The 13,288-nt window shown below is 38.0% G+C and overlaps 1 protein-coding gene across 8 annotated transcripts in view; it reads right to left on the bottom strand.

The window, feature by feature from the left end:
- TNIK (TRAF2 and NCK interacting kinase) overlaps window positions 1–13,288 on the bottom strand; it is a 396,954-nt gene that overhangs the window by 155,003 nt on the left and 228,663 nt on the right. For all 8 annotated transcript variants that reach the window (XM_025376200.1, XM_025376201.1, XM_025376204.1 and 5 more), the window contains exon 3: window positions 11,381–11,437. In XM_025376200.1, the coding sequence (XP_025231985.1) occupies window positions 11,381–11,437 (57 nt within the window). The remainder of the gene's footprint in view (window positions 1–11,380; window positions 11,438–13,288) is intronic.

Here is a 13,288-nt window from a genome sequence, read left to right as displayed (position 1 = left end):
TGCAGCCATAAATATGAATGGAATCATGTCCTTTTCAGTAACATGGTTGAGCTACAGGCTATTATCCTAAGCAAATTAATGCAAAAACAGAAAACCAAATCCTGCATGTTCTCACTTGTGAATGGGAGCTAAGCACTGGGTACGGATGGTCATAAAGATGAGAACAATAATGGTTGAACTAGTTTACAATCCCACCAACAATGTAAAAGTGTTCCTATTTCTCCACATCCTCTCCAGCACCTGTTGTTTCCTGACTTTTTAATGATCACCATTCTAACTGGTGTGAGATGGTATCTCATTGTGGTTTTGATTTGCATTTCTCTGATGGCCAACCATTATGGAAAACAGTATGGCGATTCCCCAAGGATCTAGAACTAGAAGTACCATATGACCCAGCCATTCCATTACCGGGTATATACCCAAAGGATTATAAATCATGCTGCTATAAAGACACATGCACACGTATGTTTATTGCGGCACTATTCACAATAGCAAAGACTTGGAATCAACCCAAATGTCTATCAGTGACAGACATTTGGATTAAGAAAATGTGGCACATATACACTATGGAATACTATGCAGCCATAAAAAAGGATGAGTTCGTGTCCTTTGTAGGGACATGGATGCAGCTGGAAACCATCATTCTTAGCAAACTATCACAAGAACAGAAAACCAAACACCGCATGTTCTCACTCATAGGTGGGAACTGAACAATGAGATCACCTGGACTCGGGAAGGGGGACATCACACACCAGGGCCTATCATGGGGAGGGGGGAGGGGGGAGGGATTGCATTGGGAGTTATAACTGATGTAAATGACGAGTTGATGGGTGCTGACGAGTTGATGGGTGCAGTACACCAACATGGCACAAGTATACATATGTAACAAACCTGCACGTTATGCACATGTACCCTAGAACTTAAAGTATAATAATAATAAAAAATAAATAAATAAATAAATAAAAGTGAAAAAAAAGGGAAAAAAAAAGATGAGAACAATAGACACTGGGGACTACTAGAGTGGGGAGGGAGGTGGACAAGATTTAAAACTGACTGTTGGGTACTATGGTCAGTACCTGGGTGACAGAGTCATTTGTCACAAACCTCAACATCACACAACATACCCAAGCATCAAACCTGCACATGTACCTCCTGATCTAAAATAACAGTTGAAAAAAAAAAACGTAAAGAACAAAAAAGAATTATTTACTAAGTGCCTACTATATTCTAGTCATAATGCTAAATGCCAATAATATAATCATACTACAATAGGCATAACAGATTCAAGTTCTGCCACAATGAAGCTTACTACAGTTTAGTGGAAGACACAGATATGAATCAAAGAATGACAGTTATACGCAAAATTACTACCATGAGAAATGTCTGGTAGCTGATCTAATTAACATCAAGAAACCTACATTTGACCTGAGTTCTTAAGGTTAGGTGAAAGTTACCTAGTTGGGAAGAGAAAAAGAGAAAATGTGATGTAGTGTGATTGGGACAGAAACATTTTCCTGGCAGAGAAAGTGTTTGCCAAGGTCGTGTGGCTGGAGAGGGGGTAGCATGTTGTCTACTTTGGAGGCTTTTGGTGTCATAAAGAGAAAAATAAAAATTGTCTGCAAAAGACCTGGTAATAATAACAACAACATGCATTGAATACCGTGTTCTACATATTGTTCTGAAACCCTTTATAAATAATGATTAATATATTTACATCTCACACTAACTTTGCGAGAGAAGTGGCATTATCCATATTTATAGATGTAGAATAGAGGAGGTCAAGCAATATGTCCAGGGTCTGAGAGCCATGAAGTGTCAAAACTAGGATATTCCACAAGACTGACATTGTGCAGGGCTTTTCTTTGCCAGTAGGCTAAGATCTGCTTTCTCTTACAATGAAGTGGAGTCCCTTAAAGGAGTAGATAACAAAAGGCTGATGTACATCTTTCTCATACCCAAGCCTGCACTGAGGCATGACTCCCAAGAAAACCACGAATTAACAAAAAGACCCAAACTCAAGTAACCCAGAAGTAAACAAGTTGTAAACCTTGCAATAATGTCATTCATGTGGCTAAAGTCTACCATAAATGGTGTGGCTTACATCTTCAAGGATCCTAGACTTACAATTCAGGTAACAGCCCACAGGAATTGGAATGAGTTTTTTTTTTTTTTTCCTGATGGTATAAACAGTGTAATTTATAATGTCCCCCCTTTTGGCTTTGGTTATTGGGAAAAATAAACAGCAAGTTCTCTGTGGCTTGTAATTTCAATCTGCTTTTCCTTCACCTGGCTTTCTAATCTTAATATTGTTTTTATATTTATTTTTACATAAATATGCATTATACTGCACATATATTTTTACATTCTATATACTATATATGCATTATATATTATATAAGTGTATTATATGTATACTATTACATGTATATTATATATAATATATAATACATAAAATATATAATTATAAAATATATAATATATAATATTATGTATGTTATATATATGCATATAATCAGTGAAGAATGATTTACTCAACCCAGCAAACCCATTACTAAATTATATATTATTATTATAATTATTACATTATATATATTATATGTAACGCTATATATATCATTTTATATATAATGATATACATATAATACACATACATAATACATAATGTAGCACCTACTAGGTGCCAGTGCCAGTGCCAGGTTCGACCTTAGCACACTCTGCATGGGGTGCAAAGATGGATAATGCACAGTTCCTGTCCCTGGTCTTGAAAGCTTATTAAAGTTAGCAGGTTTCAAATGAGAAAGAACTTTTAATGAAGGAAAAATAAAAGTGGGTGAAGGATATGAACAGACACTTCTCAAAAGAAGACATTTATGCAACCAACAGACATATGAATAAATGCTCATCATCACTGGTCATTAGAGAAATGCACATCAAAACCACAATGAGATACCATCTCACACCAGTTAGAATGGCAATCATTAAAAAGTCGGGAAACGATAGATGCTGGAGAGGATGTGGAGAAACAGGAATGCTTTTACACTGTTGGTGGGAGTGTAAATTAGTTTGACCATTGTGGAAGACAGTGTGGCAATTCCTCAAGGATCTAGAACTAGAAATACCATTTGACCCAGCAATCCCATTACTGGGTATATACCCAAATGACTATAAATCATTCTACTGTAAAGACACATGCACAGCAAAAACTTGGAACCAACTCAAAGGCTCATCAGTGATAGACTGGATTAAGAAAATGTGGCACATATACACCATGGAATACTACACGGCCATAAAAAAGATGAGTTCATGTCCTTTGCAGGGACATGGATGACGCTGGAAACCATCACTCTCAGCAAACTAACACAGGAACAGAAAACTAAACACTGCATGTTCTCACTTGTAAGTGGGAGTTGAACAATGAGAACTAATGGACACAGGGAGGAGAATATCACACAATGGGGCCTGTCAGGGGGTGGGGGGCAAGGGGAGAGAGAGCATTAGGAGAAACACCTAATGTAGATGATGGGTTGATGGGTGCAGCGAACCACCATGGCATTTGTATACTTATGTAACAAACCTGCACGTTCTGCACATGTACCCCAGAACTTAAAGTATAACGAAAAATAAATAAATAAAAATAAAAGCTGAACTGCCCAAGTCATTAAACAGAAATCCGAAATACTGATGAGGAAGTCAAGTCAAAGAAGAAAAACAGAGCTCAACAAGAGAGGACCCGGTAAAGTCAAAAGAGGGGAATAAATATGAGGTGGGAAGTGTTGACAGCATGAAGGAGAGGATGGACCTGCAGAAGGAGACCTTATATTCTACTGCTTGGGAACTTGGTTGGAAATCAGGCTTTGAACAGCCCAGTCAGTGATTCCAAGCACCCCAGTTTCTGTGTGCCAATTTTCTCATCTACAGGCATCTCCACCCCACTAGGGGGCTAAAGGAATTAATTATAATTTTGATCAAATGCTTTGAGGTACACAAGTAAAAGGAACAGTGAATACAAACTATTATGATGTAAAAAACATTTTTAAAAACTATTGCTCACGTTTATTAGTTTGGAGGTATAGACAGTAGCCCCCAGGCCTATGTTTTTGCTCTTAATCAATGTATCTAACATGTGAGCATACACATATGAGAAGCCCAACACCCAGGCCATACACACAGCATGCATGAACATGTGCAGAGACCCAGGCACACATAAGCCACCAAAAGGGGTCTAATCTGTATGCAAGAAGAGGACAGATGCTAAAGTGTGCATGGAGTGGGCAGCTCAGTTGTTCATTTTTAGAACCCTAGAAGCTTTCCAAGTTCTACATGCTGTATAGCATACAGAATTGAAGCACTGAAAATAGCACAAAAGGTGGAGGGTATTATGAAGACAAAAAAGCCATTTGTTTATCTTTTCTCTGTTAAAAGTTTTGACCATGTGCTTGATCAGACTGTTCTGTCTGCTGAAGACACCTACATAAATGGCTCCAAAGTAAAAGTCCCAAAGAACTGTCCAGAGGGTCTCTGTGGCAAAGGAGCCTCAGATGGGAATCCCCAAGCTTTGCTGACATCACCTGAAGGTCAAGCTCCCCAGTCTGGAGGTGCACCTCCCCTACCCCTTCACTTGGCTAACCAAGGTCTACTCATCCTGTAGATCTCACACAGCTGTCACTTTCTCAGAAGTCATTTATTGGCCACTCAGCTAGGTCAGTTTCTTCTTAAATTCTCTCTTCATACTCTGTATACTGCTTGGAAGCTAATCAGAATTGTGACTGCTATTGTTTAACCACTAAATGTCTTGTACTGAAATATAAGATTCCAGAAGAGAGTGCCCATGTCTGTCTTGTTCACCGGATGACTCCGTAGCACGGTGCATTCATTCATTCTCAAGTAAATGAATGAATTCAATCTTGTGATTTCAGCCTTCAGCCTCTGGAATCTAGCTTCACTTTCTTTCCTGGATCCTGCTCTAGTAAGCCATTTTTTCAGCTACATACTATTCAGGGTAAGGCTAACAACTCTGTAACTGAGGTGGTAAAGATAGGGTGAGTGCAAACTATTTACCCATATCAGCAATTAACTAACACAAGTTGGCATGCAGTTCACAGATCAGGCTGTCATCAAAGTACACAACTACAGGATTTTAATGCACACTAAAATCTTTTCATTCCTATTGCCTCTTATTCAGTGATTCAATGTACCTTACTGGCACTAACCATTAAAATCATGTATTGAGGACCTGTTATGTGTCAGGTACAAGATATTATATCCCATTTAAGTCCCAAAACAAGCTTGCAACATTAACCAATAAGAAAACTGTGGCTCAGAAAAGTTAAGATTTGCCCAAGGTCACAATCAGTAAGGAGATGAGTGGAACATAAGCCCAGCTCTCTCTGAATCTGAAGGCCATGCTCTGGCAATACTCTCCCATTTCTCATCCTATAATGAGATGTCTGTAGAGCGTGTGCATATGCCCCGACTGGCTCGACTTGAATTCCAACCCTGCCATTTACTATCTGTGGGGCTTGGGCAAGTTTCTTGGGCTCTCTGCTGTCAATTCCTTCGTAAAACAGATATAACAGCAGTACTCTCCTCATGGACGTTGTTTTAAGGATTAAATTAATTTATACATGTTAAGTACTAAGAACAATGCTTGGCACATAATAAGCAATCAGTATTAGCCCCTTTTTGGCCTGTGCCTATTGTCATTATTATTATTAACAATACTATTATGTGCATGCTATTCATTACGCCACTGAACTGCCTCCCTTTGGGATGAAAGAACCAAATGTACTTGGAACAATGTGTCCCCCTTACTCTTCCAAACAACCCAAGATGAAAAGATTTTTCTTTTCTTTCTGTGCAATTTCAGCAAGCATTCACTGAACCCTTTAATGATGGGCAAAGCAGTCTACTACTGGGAGAAGACCACTTCCTTACTCTTCAGAAAGAGATGGAGGCTGGTCAGAAGCTTCACCTACAGAAATTCAGTAAGACAGAAATAGGAATTCAGGGAAGCAGGGCTTAGCATGGATCCTCCTAGTAGGCAATCCTACCGTGTCACTCTCCTGTTCAACTTCTGGCTCTTGCATTGGCTCTAGTAGTAGTTTGAGGAAAGGAGTCAGGACTTACGGTCTCCCACCCTTGGTTTAAAAAAAAAAAAAAAGAAAAGAAAAGCAAGTCTCCTTACATTTCTTTTATATATTGGGTTTTTCCCCAAGACTATTTGATCAAAGTGTTCTACTGAGAAAACTGAAAATTAAAAACGTTGTAAACTCCTTGTCACGGTATTCAATTCCTTCATAACCTGGCCCATCCTAACGTGTCTAGATTCATCTTGTATCAACCCCTTCTTGGCACTTTTACCCTCGAAACTAAGCTATGTGCAGTTTCCAGAACATGCCGTCTCAGCCTCATGCCTTGGCACCGGTTGTATTCTTGGCCAGAACATCCTCACCTGATTGTCCTCCTGGGCTTCCTCAGTGAGGACTGTCTCCTCACAGTCCCATCAAAGTTTACAAGTAACATTATTTACAAATTCTACAACCTTGTCATAAAGTGTATAACCTTTATTTATAAATATTTAGGGCAAGGTTGTGTTGCTGTGAACAGGCAAAAGACTATTTTTTTCATCTTTAAATTTCCAGTGCCTATCATAAAGTAGATTTTAGTAAATGTTTGTTGAATAAATCAATGAAAAAAGAATCACATGAAATTAAACACTACATGAATTGAAGACTGAAAACAATGTGGTTAAGAGGATAGACTTAAAGGATGGGGTTACACTGCTCAGGCTGAAATATTCACTCCTTCCTTTGGCAGCCATGTTACACTGAGCAAGATACTTAAAATGCCCCGCTTTCACATCTCTAAAATGGGGCTAATCATGGAACCTGCTTGGTTAGTTGCTGAGAGGACCAAATGAATTAATATATAGAAAGTATTTTAAAGAGTTCTGGCACATAGTAATCACTCATTTAGTGCTAGCTACCATTATTATTCTTTTTGATATGAATATAAAAAGTGTAACTAGAGAAACAGTTTACTTAAGGATCAAATCACTTTTGAACACACTCACTAGAATGTATGATATTATGGTCATAGAATTCTCCTGTTTTTGCTCACCCAGCATCTTTTCCACCCTTTTCTAGAATAACGCTCAGGTTTTTCTTTGAGAAATCAACTCTCTCCAACTCTCAGTCCCTGCGGTAGGTTGCAGAGCCAGGCATCCAGCCCAGCGTGGACTGGAGAGTCAGAAATTGGCTCAGGGATGGGGATATGGTCCAAGCTGGACCACTGATACTCAGACTGGCACCTTTGCAGGGACTAATGGCAATGGGGTAGTGAAAACATGAGCCTGCAGCTGCTGTTGGGACGAAAGCAGAGCCCACAGATGGAGAGAGACAAAATCCTGATCATGTTAGGTGACTCTCTGCATCCTGCTGAGGTTTTTGTTGTTTTAATTCATACAAGCTGGTAAATTCCCTTTTCAGCTTCATTGAGTTTAGGTGGAGGTTTGGTACTACAACCTCAAATGTCCTGAGTAATCACAACCAGTCATTGTAAAGGGAAAAGCTTACAATATTAAGACTTAATTTCATTAAGTCTTATATGCACCTCAAGGTGTCATTGTAAAGGGACTACTTTACACTAGGAATTTTTATCCAAATGAAAATGGGGATTATTTACAGGGTTATCAAAAAAAAAAAAAAAAATAGCTCCTTCACACTTGGTGGCCAGAAAGAAGTAAATACAAGACCCTAGAAAAGTGGTACTCTCATTTTGATGTGTGTGACACTCCGAAGAGTTTATAGAAAAGGCAGATTTTGAAGCTACCCCAGAAATCCTGCGGCAGGCCCAGGAATCTGCATTTCTCATGAGTACCTTAGGGGTGCTGACTGCCCACTGATGCTGATGGTCCACTTTGAGAAACACTACCTGGGAGGGTCTAGCTCCTCCTAGATGCCGTAGGTCAATCTAGAGTGCAAAAATCCAGCTGAGAGGTAAACCCCAGACTGTGACAAAATGGGGGAAATTTCCATAATGATTTCATGAACTTAAGATCTTCAAGGCCTACTCTGAGTTTAAGCACGAATTCTGAAGCAAATATCGGCAAATTTGGAAGTGTTTCAGCTCTAAAAATGGAAGGATATAAGCATTATATCCAGTTCTCTCAATGGCTATTTTATATAAAAAAGGAAGTGATATAGAATAAAAACAATAATTTAAAAATGGATTTTAGGCTTGTGGCTTTATCAGTTTCATAACAATAAACTATAGTAACTTTGTAGTAGGTCATAGCATACAATTAACAAAGACGACCTTTGAGAATTGATTTCAGTTTTTAACAGAGCAGTCATAATGAGTACAATTATAATAATTGGTAAGAAGCTTTTACAGCATTCTGTAATACACAAAAGACAACATGGCAAAATAGAATAGATTGTTTTCTAAAGGCACCACATGAGTTTCACAAAGGAAATTTTATGTTGACTGTGATGTGTAAGGGGGTGATACAAACGTCACTTGATGCCACATCAGACACCATAAAAATAAGAAAACCATTTCCTGATGTGCATCCATGTTTGCCTTTGTTAAAAGTCAGTGGTTAAATAATCATCAATGATGTGACTGAATCACAGAAACTATCTAGCCCTCCTCAATAGGAGTTCCCCAAGATAATTAAGCCTAAATACTATAAAGTATCCACTCTATGTAATGGATTGACACTCCTTTGCATGTAAAATGGCCTTACATCTGTACTCTCCTTGGGAGAATTGAGAAGACAGTCTCTCAAGTCATCTTCTGTAGGGCTTAGATGCTTAATGAAACCCAGTTTAGAAAGACTGACAGACATTCCTTAAGCTGACAATACATACCCTGGGAAAAATAACTGTACCTTTTAATTCCAAGCAAGGTAGTCTAGCAAGAGTGGTTCTTGAGTAGTTTGTATAGTTTCTGGTTCTACTTGTGAGGCTTTAAATTGTTCAGAGTCATACTTTGAGCGTCAATATGCATTTTATGCACTGAGATTAATGACATCAGTGGAACTCTCAACTGTAGTTCTTCAGAACCACACAATAGAATTTAATCTAGAGCATGAATGTCTTGGACTCCTTCCACAGCCATTAATTGTTAAACTGCCAAGCTCATGTCATTATGCAGAGATTCTATTCAATCCAAGGAAAATACAGTAGTATGACTTCAGCTGAATTGCAAAACAAACTCTGATTCGTCCTGTGGTTGGAGCTTTGTAAAATGTTTATATATTTATAATGGGTTTCTGTGTAGAGACTGATAGTATCTGATCTTAATTTTTGTGTCAGATCCTGATAACTGACCATTCCAGTATCCACTCTCCCTTCATTTCTGACTAATAGAATCTGGATTTTTAACTAGACACATTAGTAGAATAAAAGACTATATTTTCTAGCTTCCCTTGCAGCTAGATAGGGGCAATGAAAGCAGAAGTAGTAATGTTGTATGGAAGTAGAAAATATTTCACTGGAAGGGGCTCATTTGTACCCCTCTGCTTCCCCTGTTCTCCCTTTTCTGCCTGCCATAAAGTGTGATCAATGGAAATCCAGTAAATATCTTGAACCATAAAGCAACCGTAACTGTGGATGCTGTGCATTAGAATGATGGAGGAGAAAGATAAAAACATCCTTCACTCTACCACATCACTGACATACATCCCTGGGCTGTCCACCTTTAGGCTCCTTTAACATGAGAGAGCAAGACACTTCTATTTTGCTTAATCTTCTGTTATTTATAGTTTTCTTAAACCGAATTAATATAATGAACATGCAGTTTATTATTCAGTAAAGGCCAGGTGAATTAATAACTAACTGGGACTAAATATTTGAACTTTTGCAACACCTGAAACTTAAATAATGTATTTAAGACAAATAAAAAGAATTAGTACTTGAACTAAATGGTAACAAATGTACAGGAACAAAATCTTTTACTCGTTAAAAATACATATAACTTAAAGAGGAATTTAGATAAATCATAAGTCAGTACAATGTGTGGTGTAAACAATAATTAGTGAAATGTGTATTATGATAGGTAACTATCATATAACATATACTTATCAAAGGTAACAAAGTGAGCCCAAAAGGTATGGGTTGAAGTTTGTCATACAGACATACTGTGTGTCTTTATTTATTTAGTTAGTTTTCCTATTTGTTTTTCTTATTTGATGCTTTTGTGTGACCCATTCATTCTATGTCTATTTATATTGAATAATCAACTTCTGGACTGAATGGAAGACTTTGGTCTTTCAGCTTTCATGTACAGCAGACAGACATCTTAGAAAAATCCCCAGGACAACAGAAAATTATTAACATGCCTTTGATGTCCAGTGAATCCTTTCAAGTCTGATTTTTGCTGTGTACTCTTGAAAAGGCATTAAAATATTTTAAGTAAGCCTAGCAAAAGGATAGAAAACATTAGATTGTATTTAAAATAAAATCTATTTCTTAGATTGCTTTTGATTATCTAGGCAGAAATTTTGTTTCAGTGTTGTTCTATAATGATAAGAATTTGCGTTTATTGTGATTATTTGATCAGTAATATTTTGTTTGGGGAAATATTCATGTTAAATATCCTACTAGGATCTTAGAGTCATCCAAGCTCCTGTCTACTCCAGTGGTAGGCAGACCTTTGGGAAAACAGTTAAGACTCATTTCTTCTGTATAATCTCAGTATTATTCATTTAATATCTTCAAATCCTTGTTCTGCATTCATATGCAAATATCTGTGGTTGTGCTTATGTAAATTATTGGCACACAGTATTCACTCTAACTACATAAGGCAGTGTGTAGGTATCACATTTAATTAGAGTGATGTACCCATGATCTCTTCAGTCAGCTACTGCATACTCTTCCTTATGTTAAACACAAGTGGGTAAAAATATTAGATATTTAGGAAGATTATTTTTCTGGAAAACAATTTTTTTCTATCATTAACTTCTTTATTACAAATATACAGATGACCCCTCATTTACAATGGTTCAACGTACGATTTTTTTGACTAACAGTGGTGTGAAATCAACATGCATTTGGTAGAAATCATACTTCAAGTACCTGTATAACCATTCTGTTTTTCAATATAGTAATCAACAAATTACATGAAATATTCAACATTTTATTATAAAATAGGCTTTGTGATAGACGACTCCCCAACTGTAGGCTACCGTAAGTGTTCTGAGCATGTTTAAGGTAGGCTAGGCTAAGTTATGATGTTCAATAGGTAGGTTATGTGTATTAAATGCATTTTCAACTTACGATATTTTCTACTTATGATGGGCCTATCAGGATGTGACCCCGTCGTAAGTCAAGGAGCATCTGCATGGCTATAGAGATGGCAAGATAAAGACACTTACCCCTGTGACATCCATAACCTTAATGGCTGCAAGCTGGCCCGTTTTGACATGACGACCCTGTAAAGGAAAAATAATAACCAAAGATTTAGTTCTGATGACGAATAGTAGCATTCAATTCCAACCATAAAGAAAAATTGCTTGGATCAGTGCTGTACTATGTCAATGAGGGGAGAGAGAAAGACAGACACACACAGAAACACCATGTCTACTTAGTGGTTATTTTGTAAAACATCCCCAGTCGCTTTGTTTATTTTCACAGTGGGTGTCAAGTCAAATAAAAGATGCAATGTTGAACAATTTGGTTCTACTTCCTCTCCAAGGCATTTGACAAGAGCGTTATGTGAGAGAAGGATTTACGTGGAAGGGGAGCTAGGCCTGCGTGGAAAATACACAAATATCTCTCTGTTAGAAAACACTTGGTAGATGAAGAAACTTTTGTTTCTTTCATTCTTAAAATATCCTGTAATGGTTTTAACTGGATATGATTCTGCTATAATTCACCTGAGATTGTTCATTTATCTTTATTTAAAAGGGAACCTAAAATAAAACAGACAGCAATCAATCCAAATTTGTGATCAAGGAGACAGTGCTGAATATTAGGGACTGCTTCCCCAAGGTGGGCACTTTTGGTCTTTAGAACCACAGTGAAGCAGCAACCACATGGCAAAATCAGAAGCAAGTAGGGAGCGCCAAGGGGGCACTCTCAGAAGAGAATTATTTTCTCTTTGCTTGCTCCTTGAGAAAACACAATGTCTAAATGTGACTCTCAGACAACAGCAAAGATGGTCATACTCACTACTTTTACATGAATTTTATATATAGTTTCCAAAATACATTGTAGTTATTGCTGCTATCAGGCAATAAAATGCAGCTTCTAAGACCAGGGGGGTTCAAAACCTAGCTGCATGACCTTAGGCAAGTCCCTCAACCTTCCAAGCCTCAGTCTCCTCATCTCAAAAACTGAAATAATAATACCTAATGCACAGAATTGTAGTGAGAACGATATGAAATAATGTATACTAAGTACTTGACAGTGACATATGCAGATTAGCTGTCAGCAGATGCTGGTTGTAATTATGTATGGTCCTGTCTTCTGATTAATTTTAAATGTTGTCTTCCCTACTGAACTATATGTTTCCTAAAGGCAAGCACCGTGTCTCATCAATGTATTTCCAGTACCTGGAAAAGTAAGGGTCTACCCCATAGATGCTGTGGCATGTTTACGAATTAACAACAGATAAGGAGGCATATATAATTGTGGTGTGGAAAAAGTGATTGGCCTGGTATGATTTAGATTCAGTAGTTGAAGCTCGTGAAAATGTGCTAGCTTAGTTGGATCAAATTTTTTAAAAATTGTGGTAGAAAACATTATTGGGTCAGTTTTGTAATTGAGAGCTCCTATATCTTCATGCTCTCGAATCTTTTCCCTTTTTCTGCTACTTCTCTCCCTTACTACCCTAATTTTCCCCACTCCTCTGGTCTTTTAACTTCTGCCCATTCTGCCTGCCCTCTTTCTTCTCACATATCTCAGCTTTAAAAATCTATTTACTCTGATTCTGGTAGTGCTTCCTTCCACTTTTGACCCCCATTCTGCTGCCCTTTTTTCCTCCTCACTGGGGAAAGAGCACAAAGAAGGAGACAGTAGGTCAGTAATCCAGTATGGTCACAGATACAGCCCCTCACATTTATTTCAACTTTCCTGAAATCAAGGGAGGGGGTGGCGTGTTACCTTGTAAAGAGCCCTGGACCAGAATCCCAGAGGCCCAGTTCTTGTCCAGGCTCTGCCCATGACCATCAGGTGTGTCTGGGCCCTCATTTCCCCATCTACAAAATGTAGGGGGACTGGGCTCAGTGGTTGGTGGAGAGGGCAGTGAGTGGGTGTCAGCCCTACCAACTCTTTCCATCCCA

Source organism: Theropithecus gelada, chromosome 2, assembly GCF_003255815.1.
Source record: "Theropithecus gelada isolate Dixy chromosome 2, Tgel_1.0, whole genome shotgun sequence".
NCBI classification, from domain to species: Eukaryota; Metazoa; Chordata; class Mammalia; order Primates; family Cercopithecidae; genus Theropithecus; species Theropithecus gelada.
Note: the sequence above shows the minus strand (reverse complement) of the source record. Positions and strands in the feature narration are given on the sequence as shown.